Below are 15,735 nucleotides of genomic sequence, written 5' to 3' on the forward strand. Positions count from 1 at the left end.
AAACTGAGATCATGACCTGAGCCAAAGTCGGTTGCCTAACCAACTGAGCCACCCAAGCGCCCCTCTAGTTCATATTTTAAAATAAATCATTTTCAGGATGCCTGGGTGGCTCAGTTGGTTAAGCGTCTGACTTCGGCTCACGTCATAATCTCATGGTTCGTGAGTTCAAGCCCCGCATCGGGCTCTGTGCTGAGAGCTCAGAGCCTGGAGCCTGCTTCAGATTCTGTGTTTCCCTCTCTCTCTGCCCCTCCCTCACATGTGCTCTGTCTCTGTCTCAAAAATAATCATTAAAAAAAGTTTTAAATAAATCATTCTCCTCCTATCCTTCCTTCCTCCCCATCACCTTCTCCCTGAATGTGACTTGAAAATGGACAGTGTCACAGTCTTATCCATTGAATTGTTGACATGTTCTTTTCCCTTTTCCTTCTAGTGAAGAAAGTTACAACGTCAATGATTATTCCTTAAGAGATCAGCTATTGGTGGAATCTTGTGACAATGAAGAGCTTAATTCTTCTCCAGGGAAGAACAGTTCTACAATGCTTTATTCAAGACAGAGCTCTGCCAGCCACCTCTTTACTCTGACAGTCCTGAGTAACCATGCGAGTGAGAAAGTGGAAATGCTGCTAGGGGCTGAGACACAGTAAGTACGGACAGGGATGGTTTCAGAATTATCTGGTGTCATTCTTCCCTAATTACTTACCCTTGGTCTGAGACTCTCTAAAAAACTGGTGAACAGTAGCTACTATGTATTTTTTGCTGAGTACCTATTATGCCCCACATGCTGGGTCTAGGTGCTTCATGGAGAATCTCATCTTTTCATTGTGATCCTCTCAACATCTCGAGAGATGGGTGTTATTATATTCATCTTCATGAATCCTGATGGATGCATTGTGCTTTAGGTGGTGTGCTTTTATATTTAGAAAGTGGTTTAAAAATCACTTTATTTTAATCATTGATAAAGATATGACCCATGAGCCATGGGTAGTTGACACCTGGTAGTTTCCACGTAGGCTGTAAGTTTTCCCAGATAAAGGAGGTAAGGCCATTTTGCAGTCACCTGCCTTCAGCTAGACAGCAAAAAGCCTGATGATTTCTATCAAAAGAGATACTTGGTTTGGGGAAACATTAATGAATCCACTTTCCTATCAGAATTGATGCCAAGGCTAAATAGAGAGTCCCGCTGTGTGTGTCTGCTGGTGTACTAGTGGTCATGGTGCAGTCCGTCCTCACACTGGATGGATGAAGGCAAGCGAGCTTAATTTTCTTTTTTTTTTTAAATTTTTTTTTTTCAATGTTTATTTATTTTTGGGACAGAGAGAGACAGAGCATGAACGGGGGAGGGGCAGAGAGAGAGGGAGACACAGAATCCGAAACAGGCTCCAGGCTCTGAGCCATCAGCCCAGAGCCCGATGCGGGGCTCGAACTCACGGACCGCGAGATCGTGACCTGGCTGAAGTCGGACGCTTAACCGACTGCGCCACCCAGGCGCCCCAAGCGAGCTTAATTTTCAAGTCTACCCCCATGGTTTGGTCCATTTAGAGACAGTTGAGCAATTTATTTGTTTGGAAGCTGGAGACCTCCTCTTGAAACAGTCATCACAGGCCGGTATTATGTTGGGTGGAACAGTAGAGGAAAGGGGAAGTTCTCTGACTCTTTATCCTCAGGGATCATCCTACGCATACCTCCCACCCAAATCTGCCAAGGTTCCCAGGTGGTGTAATTAAAATGGATCAGCAGCTGGTGAATAACAACCCCGAGACTGTAGCAAAATCTTAATGAAAGTAAACCCAGAGAGGTGTCCCTACCTCTTGAGAGTATTTTAACAGTGTTTCTGGGTCTTTAAAGAGAGATATCAGAAAAAGATTACAATTACAAAGCATCCATATAAAACGTTTTCGACGATCATTTCGTATCTTTTTGGCACTAGAAGTAACTTTTCAAAGGCTAAAGCAAACCAAGAGGGATAGGTTGATGTAAACTCCATTTGAGATTTGAAAATTTGCCAAAATAGAGTATTCCAAATGAACTTGAGAGTTAGTAGAGGGAATAAGAAAAGGAGCTTCATCCTATGTGTTTTTTTACGAAACAAAGAAATGTCTTTTCTTAAGGTCCTGGAGCTCTTCCATGAAATTGCTGAAGGAGCCTGCAGCATTCCAGGCACGTTCCTGTATTTGCTCCTCTGGGTGGGTGCTATTGCTGGTCTGTGCAGATGACCAGCACACGTAAGACCAGGGCTCAGGAAGGCATTTCTTCAACTCTGGAAGTGATTAAACCTCTTGTCCAGTGAAGACCAACCCAGCCTTCCTCTGGGGAAGCCTCTCTTTAAAAGAGAATTTAGTATGTCTAAGTTTTGGATCTTATATGATTTTAAGGGTGAAAAGTCTTTAAAGGCTTTGGAGATGAGTGCTTATCCAGAGATTTTAGAGAATTCTCAAACAGATTTTCAGTTGTCAGTTTTAGTTAGTAATGGTGAAAGTGTTGCTGGTTTTGCTTTGTGTTTTCCTTTCCTGTGTTTATAAGGATTGTTTTTTCTCTTTCTTTTTCTTTTTTAGGATTGTTTGTTCTATATTCAGGTCTTGCCAACGTATCAGCAGAGCTTTTCCTGACTGTCTCTTTCATTATTTATGTAACCTCCACCCCTTGTTTCTGAGATTATTCCAGCAAAGTAGGAAGTAAACCGACACGTCCAGTTCTTTTTATACCAAGGCTAGATCCTTTTCTGGGACATTCTGTAGCATTTGTTTACCTTCTTGCCTTTTGATCTTGCCATGGACTGAATCGTATATTCATTTCCTCAATCATAAATGTTCTCAGAATATTGAGTTATGTCACCCATAAATGATATGAGCCATGGGTCTGACTCCTATGTGTAGAACATTCCAGAGAGGCAGAGGTCTCCTTGGGTACAGGAGTGACTCCCTCACTCTCCTCCCCTCCACCACCAACTTAGGTATCAGTTGAAAAGTAAATAAACATCTTTAAGCATACAAGGCATAAAATAGCATTTGTATTGAAAGAAAATGTTACAGCCAGGATGTACTTTCCTTAAAAAAAAAAACAAAAAAACCCCAGAAAACAATTCACTTTTTAAAAGCCTAGCAATTATATGCCATGTTGGAAAAGGGCAGGTCAGCCCTGGGCTGAACTGGTTTTGAGCAATGAGAGTTTTGGTCTATGTAGAGTATTTTCTTTGCTTCTAAGATTTGCAAAATTTATAGGTGAATATATGTTTTTGAAGTTTCTTGTCTTGTATGTTATGTGTGATTAAGGTGGCCTATTAGCAAACTGGTTGAGAAAACCAGGTTTTCACCACCATTCTGGCCTTTTAATATCTGCAGTACTTTATACTAGTTACTAATGTCCTTTGTCTACTTATTCTTTGGTTTGAAAAAGGAGGTGGTTCATACCTAAATATTTACCTTCTTTGAAAAACTGTTGTCAACAGAGATCATGTGGGGATATACAGAATGTAAAATCAGCAGGAGGGGTGCAGCTGTTTGACACAACAGTTCAGTCATTATAATGGTGAAATTGTAGAACAGATCAATAACTTTGATTACATAAAGAATGTAGAAAAGCTTCCCAAAAGGAAATGGGGTAAACATTGAGCATCCGGGATGTGCCAAATGGAGCCAGCCATAGAACATGAGGAAGGGTCCCATAGGGGTTTCTAGAGAAGGATAAAACTGAGCTGAAGTAAAGTGACCATACATCTTGGTTTCTTCAGGATCAGTATAATGTCTGTTCTGGCACAACTAACAATAGCACCCACTTTGACTCTCAAAGGTGTCTTGTTTAGACAGTAAAATATGTAGTGGCCCTAATTACTGGTTGGTACTCCACCTCCCTCATTTTTTCTCCCATATGTAAAATGAGACAAAGGTGATATGATTTGCCTGAGGTCATACAGGAAGTGAGTTGTTGCCAAAGCTGGGACTAGACCCTGAACCTCCTGAATCTAGTGTTCTTTCTGGTAACAAATTTGAATCTTCCTACTGAGATGCCACCAGTCAGACTAGTCCACCCCTACCTTGCCATTTCGCCCTTTTTCCCTAGAAGGGAAACTCCAGGAAGCCACTTGCTATTTCAATTTTTTTTTAATGTTTATTTATTTTTGAGACACAGAGAGAGCATGAACGGGGGAAGGTCAGAGATAGAGGGAGACACAGAATCCGAAGCAGGCTCCAGGCTCCGAGCTGTCAGCACAGAGCCCGATGCGGGGCTTGAACTCACGAGCCATGAGATCATGACCTGAGCCGAAGTCAGATGCTTAACCGACTGAGCTACCCAGGCGCCCCGCCACTTGCTATTAAATGTGAGAAATTATTAAAACGTGAATTGTATTCTTAGGTCCATAGACTAAAAAGGAAAAACATTTGTGGAAACTCAGATGGTAAATTTAGGGCATCATATTGTTTCAATTCCATAATAAAAAACAGAATAGATGGTGCAGGAAGACTTCTCTGAGGTGACATTTGAACTGAACCCTGAGTGACAAGGGGGAGTCAGCCTGTGGGAAAATGCAGGGCCAGAATGTTCTAGGCAAAGGAAACAACAAATGCAAAACTTCTAGAGAAACGAGTTTGATGTTGTCAAACTTGGCTTGAACATCGTGAAAATGGCTAGATCAGAATAAACCAAGGAGAGAGTGGGTGGTCAAGAGGCCAACAGAGGCCAGATCATTTCAGAGCAGAGCTATTCCAGTATGGCCCGTGGGCCATCAGTCCTCAAACCATAACCTCCTGTGCATGAGGGAAGGAATTAAGAACTTAGAGCATTTCGACATTTCTGCATCATCAAAGCATGTGATTATTTTAACAGTAACTCATTTTTGTTGTATTTCTAAGAACACTTGGTTCACAGTGGATGGGATAGGAGGTTGAGGTGGGGGGGGGGGGTGAGGACTGGTTCTTCACCACACGTATTTTGAGAAGCAAGCATGTAGAGCCTTTTAAGTCATGGCAGGAAGTTCTCCGGAAGATTGGAATGGGGGCAGAAGAGAGCAAATAGGGTCCTGGTGCAGTAGTCAAGGGGAGTCCTGGCAGTGGCTTGGGCTGTGGTCTGAGAGGGGAGATAGAAACACGCTATTTCGGAGGCAGAGAATAGGATGAATTTACGGATTGGATGAGTTGGGGTGGCTGTGAGAGACGAATTGATGATGTTTTGGATTTTAGGTTTGAGCAGCTAGTACCATGTTAAGTTGTTCCTTAAGGGTCTTCAGTATGACTTCTTCCTCTGCGTCCCTGTTAAGGCTGTTCCATCGAAAGATGAGTAGTGGCTTCCTAGTTGCCCCATTCAACAGTCTTCCTTTCTTTACCTCCAGTGTCATTTCATTTTGTTGACTGTTCAGCTCATTCACCCTGACTCCCTTTTTGAGATTTTTTCTTCACCTGTTATCTGTACTCTCTTAGCTTTCCTTCCATTTCTAACCATCCTTATTCGTTCTCCCATCAGAAATGCAGCCTACCTGAGCCAGTCAGCTACCCACTGCTTTCCCTAAACACACATTTCTGTAAGTGGTAAAGTGGTACCATTGGCACCATTTCGAGTTGATCCAATCTGGAGACTGGTGTCATATGTGATGCTTCCAGGTCTGAACAAATCTGTCATCTGCCAGTTCTTCCTGTGCAAAAGTCCATTGCATCTTTCCACATTCCCGAGGACAACCTATGTATCACTTCTCTTTTGAGACACCCTGTAGTGTCCTAATGATTCTCCTTCTCTCCAGTCAGTTTTGTGTGGTTTTATTACTAATCCCTACACTCAACTCCAGCTTTGTCTTTTGTCTCACTTTTGTCCGTGGCCAGTTCCCAATACATATTTTTGGGACTGACCCATAATTAATATAGTTAGCTTTTTTAGAAGGCAAGGTAGAATAAATAGTAACCACGTGTAGGGAAGTATCGCTTCCCTGTCAGTCTTTATCTATTCACTGTCCTTTTTGTGCTGCTGAGGCAAGTGTTCTCTACGTTCCACTTGTTTTTCAAAGATTGCTATAAAGGATGTGGTTAAAATTTTCTTAGGATGTACATCTAACCCATGTAGATGGTGTTATCTCTGTCTGCTGTTCAAAATCTTAAGTCACATTGTTAATGAGACAGTAGTCTGTGAAAAGTACAAAAGCTTATCTTTTATAAAAGGACAAAGGATGAATATTTTACCGCTGTCATTCTTCTCCCTCTGGGCCTTTCTAGAGGAATGTGGGAGCCGGAGAGCCCCCATTGTCTGCCTTCATTAAGAGGAAGCACACACAGCTGCAGCTGGCACAGACCAGAGGCTGCAGCAAGTGGCGTCCTTGGCTTCCTGGGTTTACAGTGGAATGTGAATGGCATTTGGGCTCCGTGTATGCGGCCGTGAGACATCAGGACACGCTCAGTGACAAACGCACATTTTCTTTACCCATTGTGTTGAGCTGTAGGATATAATCACCTTAAACCATAATCAAAGATCCTTCTCAAAATTTCTCCCTCACTGAAAGAAGTAGAAGCCTTGTGAATGTGGCTGGTCCTGTCAGCCATCCAGATGACCAATTCCCGGGCCTCCTCATAAAGGCGCATTGTTTGCCAGGGAGTCTGCGGCCTTCCTGCTTCTGTTAATGATTTAATTAACAACAGGAAGTAAGTGGAATAAAATTGTACATAGTATGTCTGACATGCTCTTGTACTTCATCCCCTAAAAAAAAATAATCCACAATAGGTGGTAATTTATGTGCAAAAAATGTATTTATCATAGGTTGTAGTATTTTTCCCCTCGTTGAATCTGGAATCCACATCCAGGAATGATCTCTTACACTGCATAGTACCCCTCAAAGCACATGATCTTCTGTGATCGTCATCACCAGCCCCACTTCAACAGGAGGGCAGGTGATGATATGGGTCTCATATCATTGAGGAAACAGATAATTCAAGAAATAATTGGCTTAATTATATAACGTCACAAAATCTGAATTTTAGAACCCTCTTAGTGGGCTAAGAGAATTGCTTTGGTTAGATTTTTTAAATTAGGTAAGTTGTGAACATGTGTCCAGCTTTGTAAGATTTTGATGCACAGCATTCATGATGACATTTTTTTACCCTGTGGGTTTTCTTTCATGGATCAGAACTCCTCTGGTTGAACTGAGTGTGTGAGGGAACGAACAAAAACAACCATCCTCACAAACCTGCTCTTTACAAAGGCTTGAAGGACTTTCCCCCAAAGGCCGTGGGTGTAGGAGTTTCAAAAGGAACCCCAGGTAAATTTGTAGGCTGTGACAAGAAACACAAAAGGTATCTGGCCAGCTGCCACTGTAAGAGGGACACAGAGAAGGTTCAACAGCCCCTGTCTGTTCTGCAGCCCTGCCTCTTTGTTTCAAAGCCTGCTCTCCCATTTTTCTCAGTACGTATCTGTCTTTTCTAGCAGATGCCTGGCATTCAATGAGAAATCCAGCTTTGTGACTTCGACCTTTATGCAATTAAGTTTAAGCCTACTGTGCTTAATTGTATGAGAGGCAGGCCATGGTGCTACCACATCTGACTCCTGAGTAGGGAACTGCAGGTGCTTAATTTTATGCTGTGCATGAAGAACACGGGTCTTAGGAAAGGACTCTACTTGCAGGTATTTATGTGGAACGTCTCTTCTCAGTCTTCTTTCTCTCCCTGGGTGCCATGTGTTTTAAGCAGAATGTTCCGCCACAGCCCACTGCATACTGTGCTGGATTTTGTGTTTGTTTGCTTCCCTCTCTGCTCCTTCACACTGAAGGCTGTGGAGAGCAAGAGACCCTGTTTTACTCACTTTGCAACCCCATCTTAGTACAGGGCTCATGCAAAGGCAGGAGGCGCTCAGTGGATGTTGGTCTAAGGGAGCAGCGTTCGGGTGTCTTAGACGTTGATGTGCCCAGGTCCACATGAATGGCGTTACTTATTCTCTCACTTTATTTGGGCAAAGGGAAAAGTCTGCGAACGGGGTGTGGGGTGGACTGTGAATTCATGTTGATTGTTTCATATTGTCCCTGGAGAAGATAGCTGTCTGCAAGTGAGCCCTGGGCTTGATATCTCAGTTTAATAATGGGTAGGTCTGTGCCCTGGCTTTTTTTGTTCTCAGAATTCCCTCTTATATTGAGGGAGTCTCCTGCCTGCTTTAGGAAGGCAGTGCTTTCTGCTGCATAGTGGGAAGCAGCTCCTTGGCAGGGCTCTGGGAGGCCCCGGGGAAAGTTGTGCGGTTTTGACGGCATGTAAGAGGGGGTGGGACTGGCTTCATTGAAGCCATTTCAAGAAGCGGCTCCTTTCAGTGAGGGCAACAAGGAGTGTCTTGTTCTGTCCTCTCGAGTCTCTGTGAGAGGCTGCCGTGTCTAAGGGATGCCATTAGCATCCAGGCAGCATGCCACACGAGTGAAAGGTTTCATCTGGATTTCTGGAAACTGTCTGCAGGGTCAGGCCTGTCACTGAAACTGGCCACTCGGTGCCAGAGGCGGGCTGTGCCTGGGAGTCTAACTGAAGGGCCGCAGCCAGGAGTCAGGGTCGTGTGAAGACGCACGGTAAGGCAAGGAGGAGGCTGACTTGTTTGGGAATGGCACGTGGATCATTTTAGATGTCTCTTGGTGAACAATTTTTCCATCTGTACAGTATTATTTAGTTTTCAGTTATCTTTGTACTTTGGAAATTTCCAGTTGAGCCCGAGTAAAAAATAGATCTTATATCTGACAGAGATGATATCAAGGATTTAAGTGTTGGCTTAAGATTATTTTAAAGAAGGCTGTGCTTTATAAAACTTGTTCCTTATAAAACCACCCCGAGGCCCTTTGTGTCCTATACTATTTTTGTTTTGTTTTTTAAAGCAAGCCGTATCATCGGTTTCTACACAAATTGTGCACATTACTACCTGCTGCATCAGCTTGATTAGGGCCCAGCCTCATTTTCTTAACTAAGTCTGTCTTTCAGCACATCGCAGTTTCCACCCTTCCTGACTTCCCTCATTACTTTGAGAGCACCTGATAGGGAGCATCACCTTCTAGATCCCAAACTGCCTTCTTTTTTTTTTTTTTAATTTTTTTTAATGTTTTATTTTATTTTCGAGAGAGAGACACAGAATCCAAAGCAGGCTCCAGGCTCCGAGCTGTCAGCATAGAGCCTGACATGGGGCTCGAACTCACGAGCTGTGAGATCATGACCTGAGCTGAAGTCGGACGCTCAACTGAGCCACCCAGGCACCCTACCTGGCTTATTTTCTGACTCCATCACTTAGCTGTGTCACTGTGCACAAATGCTTATTAACACTCCAGCTTTGTCCTCTGGAGGGTGTGGGGGGGAAGAATGGTAATATTTAATTTCAGTATTGTCCTAAAGATTAAATTAGATGGTACTCACCAAATACAAAAAAGTAGCACAGCTGGCACATAAGTGCTCTAATAACTATTTAGAACAAGACCCAATGCCTTACCTCCTGAAGTTTATGGCCAAGAGAAACAGACAAGCCACTAAATGGGGGTCAGTATGTGATGAGTGGTCATGATCATCCGGTTAACAGATCTTTATAGGCCTTGGTTATGTTCTGGAGATACGGCAGTGAACTGAACGGGCAAGATGCCTGCCTTCGTGAGGCTTCCAGCTAGCCAGCAACGGGATAGGGCTGAGCAGAGGAGTGCGTGGGAGCAGAATTGGCAAACTGGATGGGGATGGAGGTGTGGGCTCCTGCATCAGAGGAGGCCAGCTGGAGAAGGTGAGGCTTGTGTTTGCAAGATTGAGTGGACATGCTGAAGAATTCCATTATAAAGTACACTACAGGTAAAATGAGTCTCTGGTGGTGGTTCCCTTTGTGGGAGGTTATTGATGGGAAAGGGACACAAGGTGTTGGGTGCACCTACATAAGCACTCACAGATCTGTATACACTTAAGATTAGTGCATTGTTTTATGGATGTTCTTCATTAATGATGAGTATGAGGGGTGGAAACAGAGGTTCTACTTGAGAGTGGGAACGGGCAGGAAAGGGTGTGGAACAGTGTGGCATGCCCCAGGCCCACAAGCAGTCTGTGTGGAAGGATGCTTGAGGGGCGGAGAAGATGGGGCAAGGGTGACAACCATCTTTAGGTACAAGCTGTTACAGGAGAAAAAAATGTATTTCAAGTACAGGCATAAAGGTGCCCCTTCTTAAGACAGTGGAGTGCCTTATAAAAACTGGCGACTTGTATCACTTGCCTTGGGACCTCCACACAGCCTTCTTTCTCATCCTTTAAATGGGTTTTTGGAGGATTACATGAAGTAATGGATGTCACATGCTTGTGTCTGCTATGTAGTATGGGTTAGTTACTAAGTGCCTCAAAGATTTTAAAGTGTGTGTGTGAGCCTTATTTACTTAATTGCAATCTTGATACTGGACCTTCGGAGGATAACTGAATTATGGAATAATGCTTATCTGAAACTTCTGATCCTTTAAATAATTGTTTTGTTTCATGTAATGATGGCTTTATATAAAAAGTCCCAGTTCGTTTTTTCCCTCAACATTTTTTTGGCTGTATTCATTAAGCCATTTTAAGCATTTGTGAACAGTCTAAAAACGTTCAAAGAATTTTTATTTCAATAAGGCTCATGTTTGGCAGTATTAGCCGTATAAAGAACTACACAACTTTAAATAGGTCAAGTTTCTCATCTTTGTGAAATGGTTTGAGTGTGGGGAAAGAAGAGAGTGTAGAGAAAGTGATTTACTAGGAGTTTTTTTAAATGAAATTCACCTTTTTGAAATGTTAAAATATCAGATTGAATATACTAAATATCTTTATGTGATTATGTGATAGTGTAATCAGCTCTTTATTAAATAGTGGTGTCATATGTAAGAGATGAATCACTGGGTTCGACACCTGTAGCCAAAACCACTCTGTATGTTAACTAACTTGAATTTAAATTTAAAAAATGTTGAGGGGCAACTGGATGGCTCAGTCGGTTTAGCGTCCGACATCAGCTCAGGTCATGATCTTGTGGTTCCTGAGTTTGAGCCCCCACATCGGACTCTGTGCTGATAGCTCAGAGTCTGGACCCTGCTTCGGATTCTGTGTCTCCCTCTCTCTCTCTCTCTACATCTCCTCTGCTCATGCTCTGTGTCTTTCTCTCACAAAAAATAAACATTAAAAAAATGTAAAAATGTTAAACTTAAATTCTGTTTAATCAATAATTAGTCAAATTCATTCAGAATCTGTTTTAACAGTGTTGACTAATTTTCAGCCTAGATTCCCCAGGTTATCCTTTTTAAATAACTCATACACCCCCATAACTCTCTGGGGAGTCTCTCCCTGTTTTCTGGGAATGGCTTTGCATTGTGTCCAGAGACCTTGAATCTCTCAGTTGGATATGCTCTGTGTGTTTTAGGAGTGAGCGAGCCCGCTGGATCACTGCCCTGGGACACAGTAGCGGGAAGCAACCTCTGGACCGAACCTGTAAGTACCTGGAGGGCAGCCTGCTCTGGAATGTGGAGGGGCTGTGCCCCCTGCTGGACGCTGGGTTAATAGTGCTTAATGGCCACAATACCCGCACTGTAAGTTTCCTCCAGGCTTTCCTTCCTGTGGCCCTACGTCAGAACTGTGTGATCCCTGCCTTGGAGGTCAGGGGGTCTGAATTCAAATCCAAGGTGCAGTTCTTTGTTGCATAAACGTGGCCAATTGTTGCACAGCCTTCCTGAGCCTGTGCATCTGCAAGTCAGGGGTATCCCTATATACAATGCAGGGATATTGTCAGGATTAAGTTAAGTAACTTACATTGAAAGCTCTGCTTGTACTGTAAACCTCTTCGATTTTCAGCATTGTTAGTGGGCAGGAGTTGCACGTTTAAGCCTTCTCCATACTGACAGTCTGAATCAAAGTGGAATGTATTTTTTAATCTTAAAGAAAATTATGTTACCATTCCTTTTGACCTTATTTATTAAAGTGATAACATTAAGAAAATACATTTCCTTCTTCTAGGGAAGTAGAAACTGATGCAGTAAATAAAGGGTGGTGTCATTTGCTTAGTAGCACCTTGACTTTGATTTTATGTTTTTCTGGATGTTTCTAGCTGGACGGTCAAAACGAAAGAACTAGGACAGCCAGAGTGGTTAGCTTGGAGCACTCAGAGATCATAGCTTTAAGCTGAGAGCCAAAGCTAAAGTGATTGGTTTAAAAGTTGCCTAAAATCAAGTTTTATGTTTAAAAAAAATTAAGAACTCATGTCAGTATCAAGTCACTGAAGTTACAATTGTTATGAGCCAGCACGTTGGGAGAACTCGAAATATTGTTTGACTTTCAGTTGGAGCTCCTTTTATTTCTGACCTTATTTGGCAGCTTTCCTGTGCTGGTGAACTAGGGAAAAGCCCCTGGGTGGGAACCGGGAGAATGGGGGTACTGCAGATTTTATCACTAGTTGCATGGCCTTCGCACATCACCTAATCTGTCTGGCCTCAGTTTCCCCAATGCACAATGGCTGTTGTCTGCTCTGTTATGTGACATGACTAATGGCTCCTTATCAAGGTTATTTTTGAGGGGATGCATGCATCATAAAAGGCTTCTCTTGATCCTGAGCTTCTAAAGTTCTAAAGCTCTTAGCCAAATAAGACTGTTCGAGGAACAGAGTTTCTGCTTGATAGAAACTTAACTTGTTTCTGTCAAGCTGGCCTTGAATTGCACAGAAAGATTGAGTAAATATACTGTATTGATTTGTACCTGTTCTGCTACTGGGAGCTTAGTATGTCCCCTTTACCCCCGCAGCGCTGACCCAGGTAGAAATCATTAGATCCTTCACTGCCAAACAGCCAGACGAACTCTCCCTACAGGTGGCAGATGTGGTTCTCATCTATCAACGTGTCAGCGATGGTAAGTGGGGGTTCTTAGGGATACTCCTGGTGCAGCATTCAGGGTGCCAAAGAACCAAAGAGTCTCATTTCATTATTAAAGCTCGCTCATATTTCATATCCCTTTGGTTTGTTTGCTCATTTGCTCCTGCCTTTCCTCTAGCGACACCATTGCTTTTGTTTCTGAATAGGAAGGCAGTCACATGGTGTATTATTCAAAAGGAACCATGTTTCCCTTCCTTCCTACTCCCCCAGTGACTTCTCATTTTGAGGTTCTTCCTTCCTCACTTAAGGGAAAAAAAAAATCCTTTTCCTGCTGCCCCTACCTATGCACAGCATCCCCTTCTCCAGCCCAGCCCAAGCTCCCAGGCTCTCTTCAACCTTCTCCCTTCAGGGTTCCTGATGGTGTGCCACCTCGGGTATGTCATTCATTCCTCCTTGAGGCCCTTCCCTGTGTTGCACTTTCTCCTCACCTTCCATCACGTCATGCACAAGCTGGGGTACATCCTCCTCAGAGCCAGGCAGGGTCCAGATTCATCCAGACACTCATTGCTTCATGAAGACTCTGTTCCTGTTTGCAGGCTGGTATGAGGGGGAACGACTGCGAGACGGAGAGAGAGGCTGGTTTCCTATGGAATGTGCCAAGGAGATAACCTGTCAGGCTACAATTGACAAGAACGTGGAGAGAATGGGACGCTTGCTAGGACTGGAAACCAATGTGTAGCCTCTCGACGGCCTTGCGTTACCGCGAGATTTGCACTACATCACAGCGGGCTGCTTGGTTCTGGGCCGGCTTTGTTGTGAATTTTAACACAGCCTGTTTAATTAAAAGAATGAAAACACTTGCCTTTAAGCTTGCCAGGTGGTTATGCTCTCTCAAGAGAACAGCTACCAGTTGGTTCGCAAGGTTCGGTGTGTGCACAGCCATCCACTTGCAAACTTCCTTAGGTCCGCAGATAGCCGAGCAGTCCACTTCAGGGACCAGGCCGCCTCTCAGCTCCTCCTACGTTCACCATTTTCTGGCATTAAAAACGTATATTAGATGCTGTACCCTGGTCTTCTCTTTCCTCACTTTGCCAAGGATGTTTCTGTCCCCCTTTTGACATTTCCTTTACATGGTTTTCCCAGTATTAGCAAGAGTTGTTTTTAAAGAATGCCCAGTTTTGTAAATATGTTTTCTGCCTCTTATATTTTAGATGATTCTAATGCTATGAGGATTTCATAAGGAGCTGGCAGAGCTCAAAAGATGAGCTATTGAGTTTTTCTAAAATTCTTCCCAGGAAAGGGAAATTGACACTTGAATTTTTGCCACCTCTTTTCTCCTTAGGAGAGAAGCTTACTTAGGAGATTTTCTTTTTAGATTCACCTCACCCAATACTGGTATAACCTGATAAAACTCGAGCTACTCTAATAAGATAGGATTTAGATGGTTCACATAAGTGACAAAATCCTGAATGTAGGACAGGGGTCGTACTTTTTTAAAAAATATTCCCAAGTGAGCTGATAAACTGACATGAGGCTGTTTTGCCTTTAATAATTTTTTGCCTTTTATAATTTAATATTTTTGACTGTTCCTACTCCTATTCCAAACAGGCAATTGGCTGAAATACAGTCTCAAGGAAGGTAAAATTTAGGCTTCACCAAGGTATCAAGATGCCAGCCTGGTACCTAATTGAAGCATAACAGTTTGGTCTTAATGGGAATCCGTTTCATATGTCCTAAGGGTCTTGTTTGCTGGATCTGGAGGATCTCTTAACTGTGGGTGTCTGCAGAACTTCATTTCTTCCATTGGTGCAAGGAGAGAGAAAAATAATTTTAATAGTACATTTCATAGGGAGTGACGGTTTGGAAGATGGAGAGAGGGGAAAGTAACTTTTACCGGCAGCTATGTTCCTCTCTACTCCATTTTTCTCCCACAAAGGGACAAACACCTGGCAAAGGGTACATTATTCGAGGACTCAGATCTGTGTGTGACATGTCCCATCTACTGCCTGCCAACCAGGTACCCAGATCATGAGTGAAGTGAGTAAAGCAGAAGCACAGTGTGGTTGCTCAGTATGCTTGGCTCACACGGGGCCTTCTGGTCCCTTGTTTGCTCTCCTTTGCTTATGCATATACAGTGCTGGATGTAAAAGACATGCCAGGCCCTGAGTTCCTGGAGGTCGGGGCCACTCAGTGAATTGATGGCAAGAGATGTCTCCAGGTTGGTAAACAAGGCATTGGTCTCCTCTTTCATGTCACAGACCCTTTAGAGGAGAGGTTAAAAAGGTTCTAATCTAATTTCATGTGATGTTTGCATTTAGGAAGGAAAGTAAATTCATTGCTTGCAAAGGGGATCATTTCGTATTAGTTTCGCTAATATCCATTTGAAGCTAAAAAGCAACTATAGGAATCCTGTGAATTAATTTATAAGTAGAGATGTTAAACAGTCTTGGAAATATGTGCATTTTATAAATCAAAGCCTTATTTAGCAAGCAGTTAATACTGTTATTGGATAAAGTGTTATACAGCAGGTACTTAACATTATTCACAATGTTTAATTTCAACAGTGAATTGTAATTTTTACATGACACAGTACTGTTTTCAAACCTAGTTCCGTTTCTATGAATAGCTTCTTGGAATTGTACAAGGACTTCAGTGACCTGTGGAGAACAAAAATACTCATTTTTGTCTCAGTGAATTGATACTGCTTGTATACTTTTGGTGAAATAAGTGAATTTATAAAGATTTTGTATATACTTGTTCTTTAGTACTTGTGTGATTTAATTCACTATAGAATGCAGTAAGTATATAATTTGCTGAATTTTGGGTCAAATCAGAGGTCTATTCAGAAGGGATCTATAGCTAACGTTCGAGGCCACTGATCTTTCCTTGTTGGGTACATGGTGGCATCAGCTGCCCCAGAAGGCTGGGGCCTAAGGAGCTGGGCCGTGATTTCTTCTCAGTTT

General features: G+C 42.9%; 1 protein-coding gene and 1 long non-coding RNA gene across 4 annotated transcripts in view; one reads left to right on the forward strand and one right to left on the reverse strand.

Moving 5' to 3' along the window:
- ARHGEF26 (Rho guanine nucleotide exchange factor 26) overlaps positions 1 to 15,528 on the forward strand; it is a 128,727-nt gene extending 113,199 nt beyond the window's left edge. For all 3 annotated transcript variants that reach the window (XM_025913370.2, XM_086674559.1, XM_086674558.1), the window contains 4 exons: positions 431 to 640; positions 11,335 to 11,402; positions 12,705 to 12,809; positions 13,369 to 15,528. In XM_025913370.2, the coding sequence (XP_025769155.2) occupies positions 431 to 640; positions 11,335 to 11,402; positions 12,705 to 12,809; positions 13,369 to 13,511 (526 nt within the window). In that variant the 3' untranslated portion in view covers positions 13,512 to 15,528. The remainder of the gene's footprint in view (positions 1 to 430; positions 641 to 11,334; positions 11,403 to 12,704; positions 12,810 to 13,368) is intronic.
- Positions 2,988 to 13,384, reverse strand: LOC147577241 (uncharacterized). Its single transcript, XR_015240069.1, has 2 exons — positions 13,261 to 13,384; positions 2,988 to 7,738 (listed from the first exon to the last, which is right to left on the reverse strand). It is a non-coding gene; the product is annotated as an uncharacterized LOC147577241 (long non-coding RNA).
- Positions 15,529 to 15,735: the final 207 nt, after the last annotated feature.

The sequence above is a fragment of the Puma concolor genome, chromosome C2, assembly GCF_028749965.1.
Source record: "Puma concolor isolate L17-30 chromosome C2, mPumCon1.1.hap2, whole genome shotgun sequence".
Classification (NCBI taxonomy): Eukaryota; Metazoa; Chordata; class Mammalia; order Carnivora; family Felidae; genus Puma; species Puma concolor.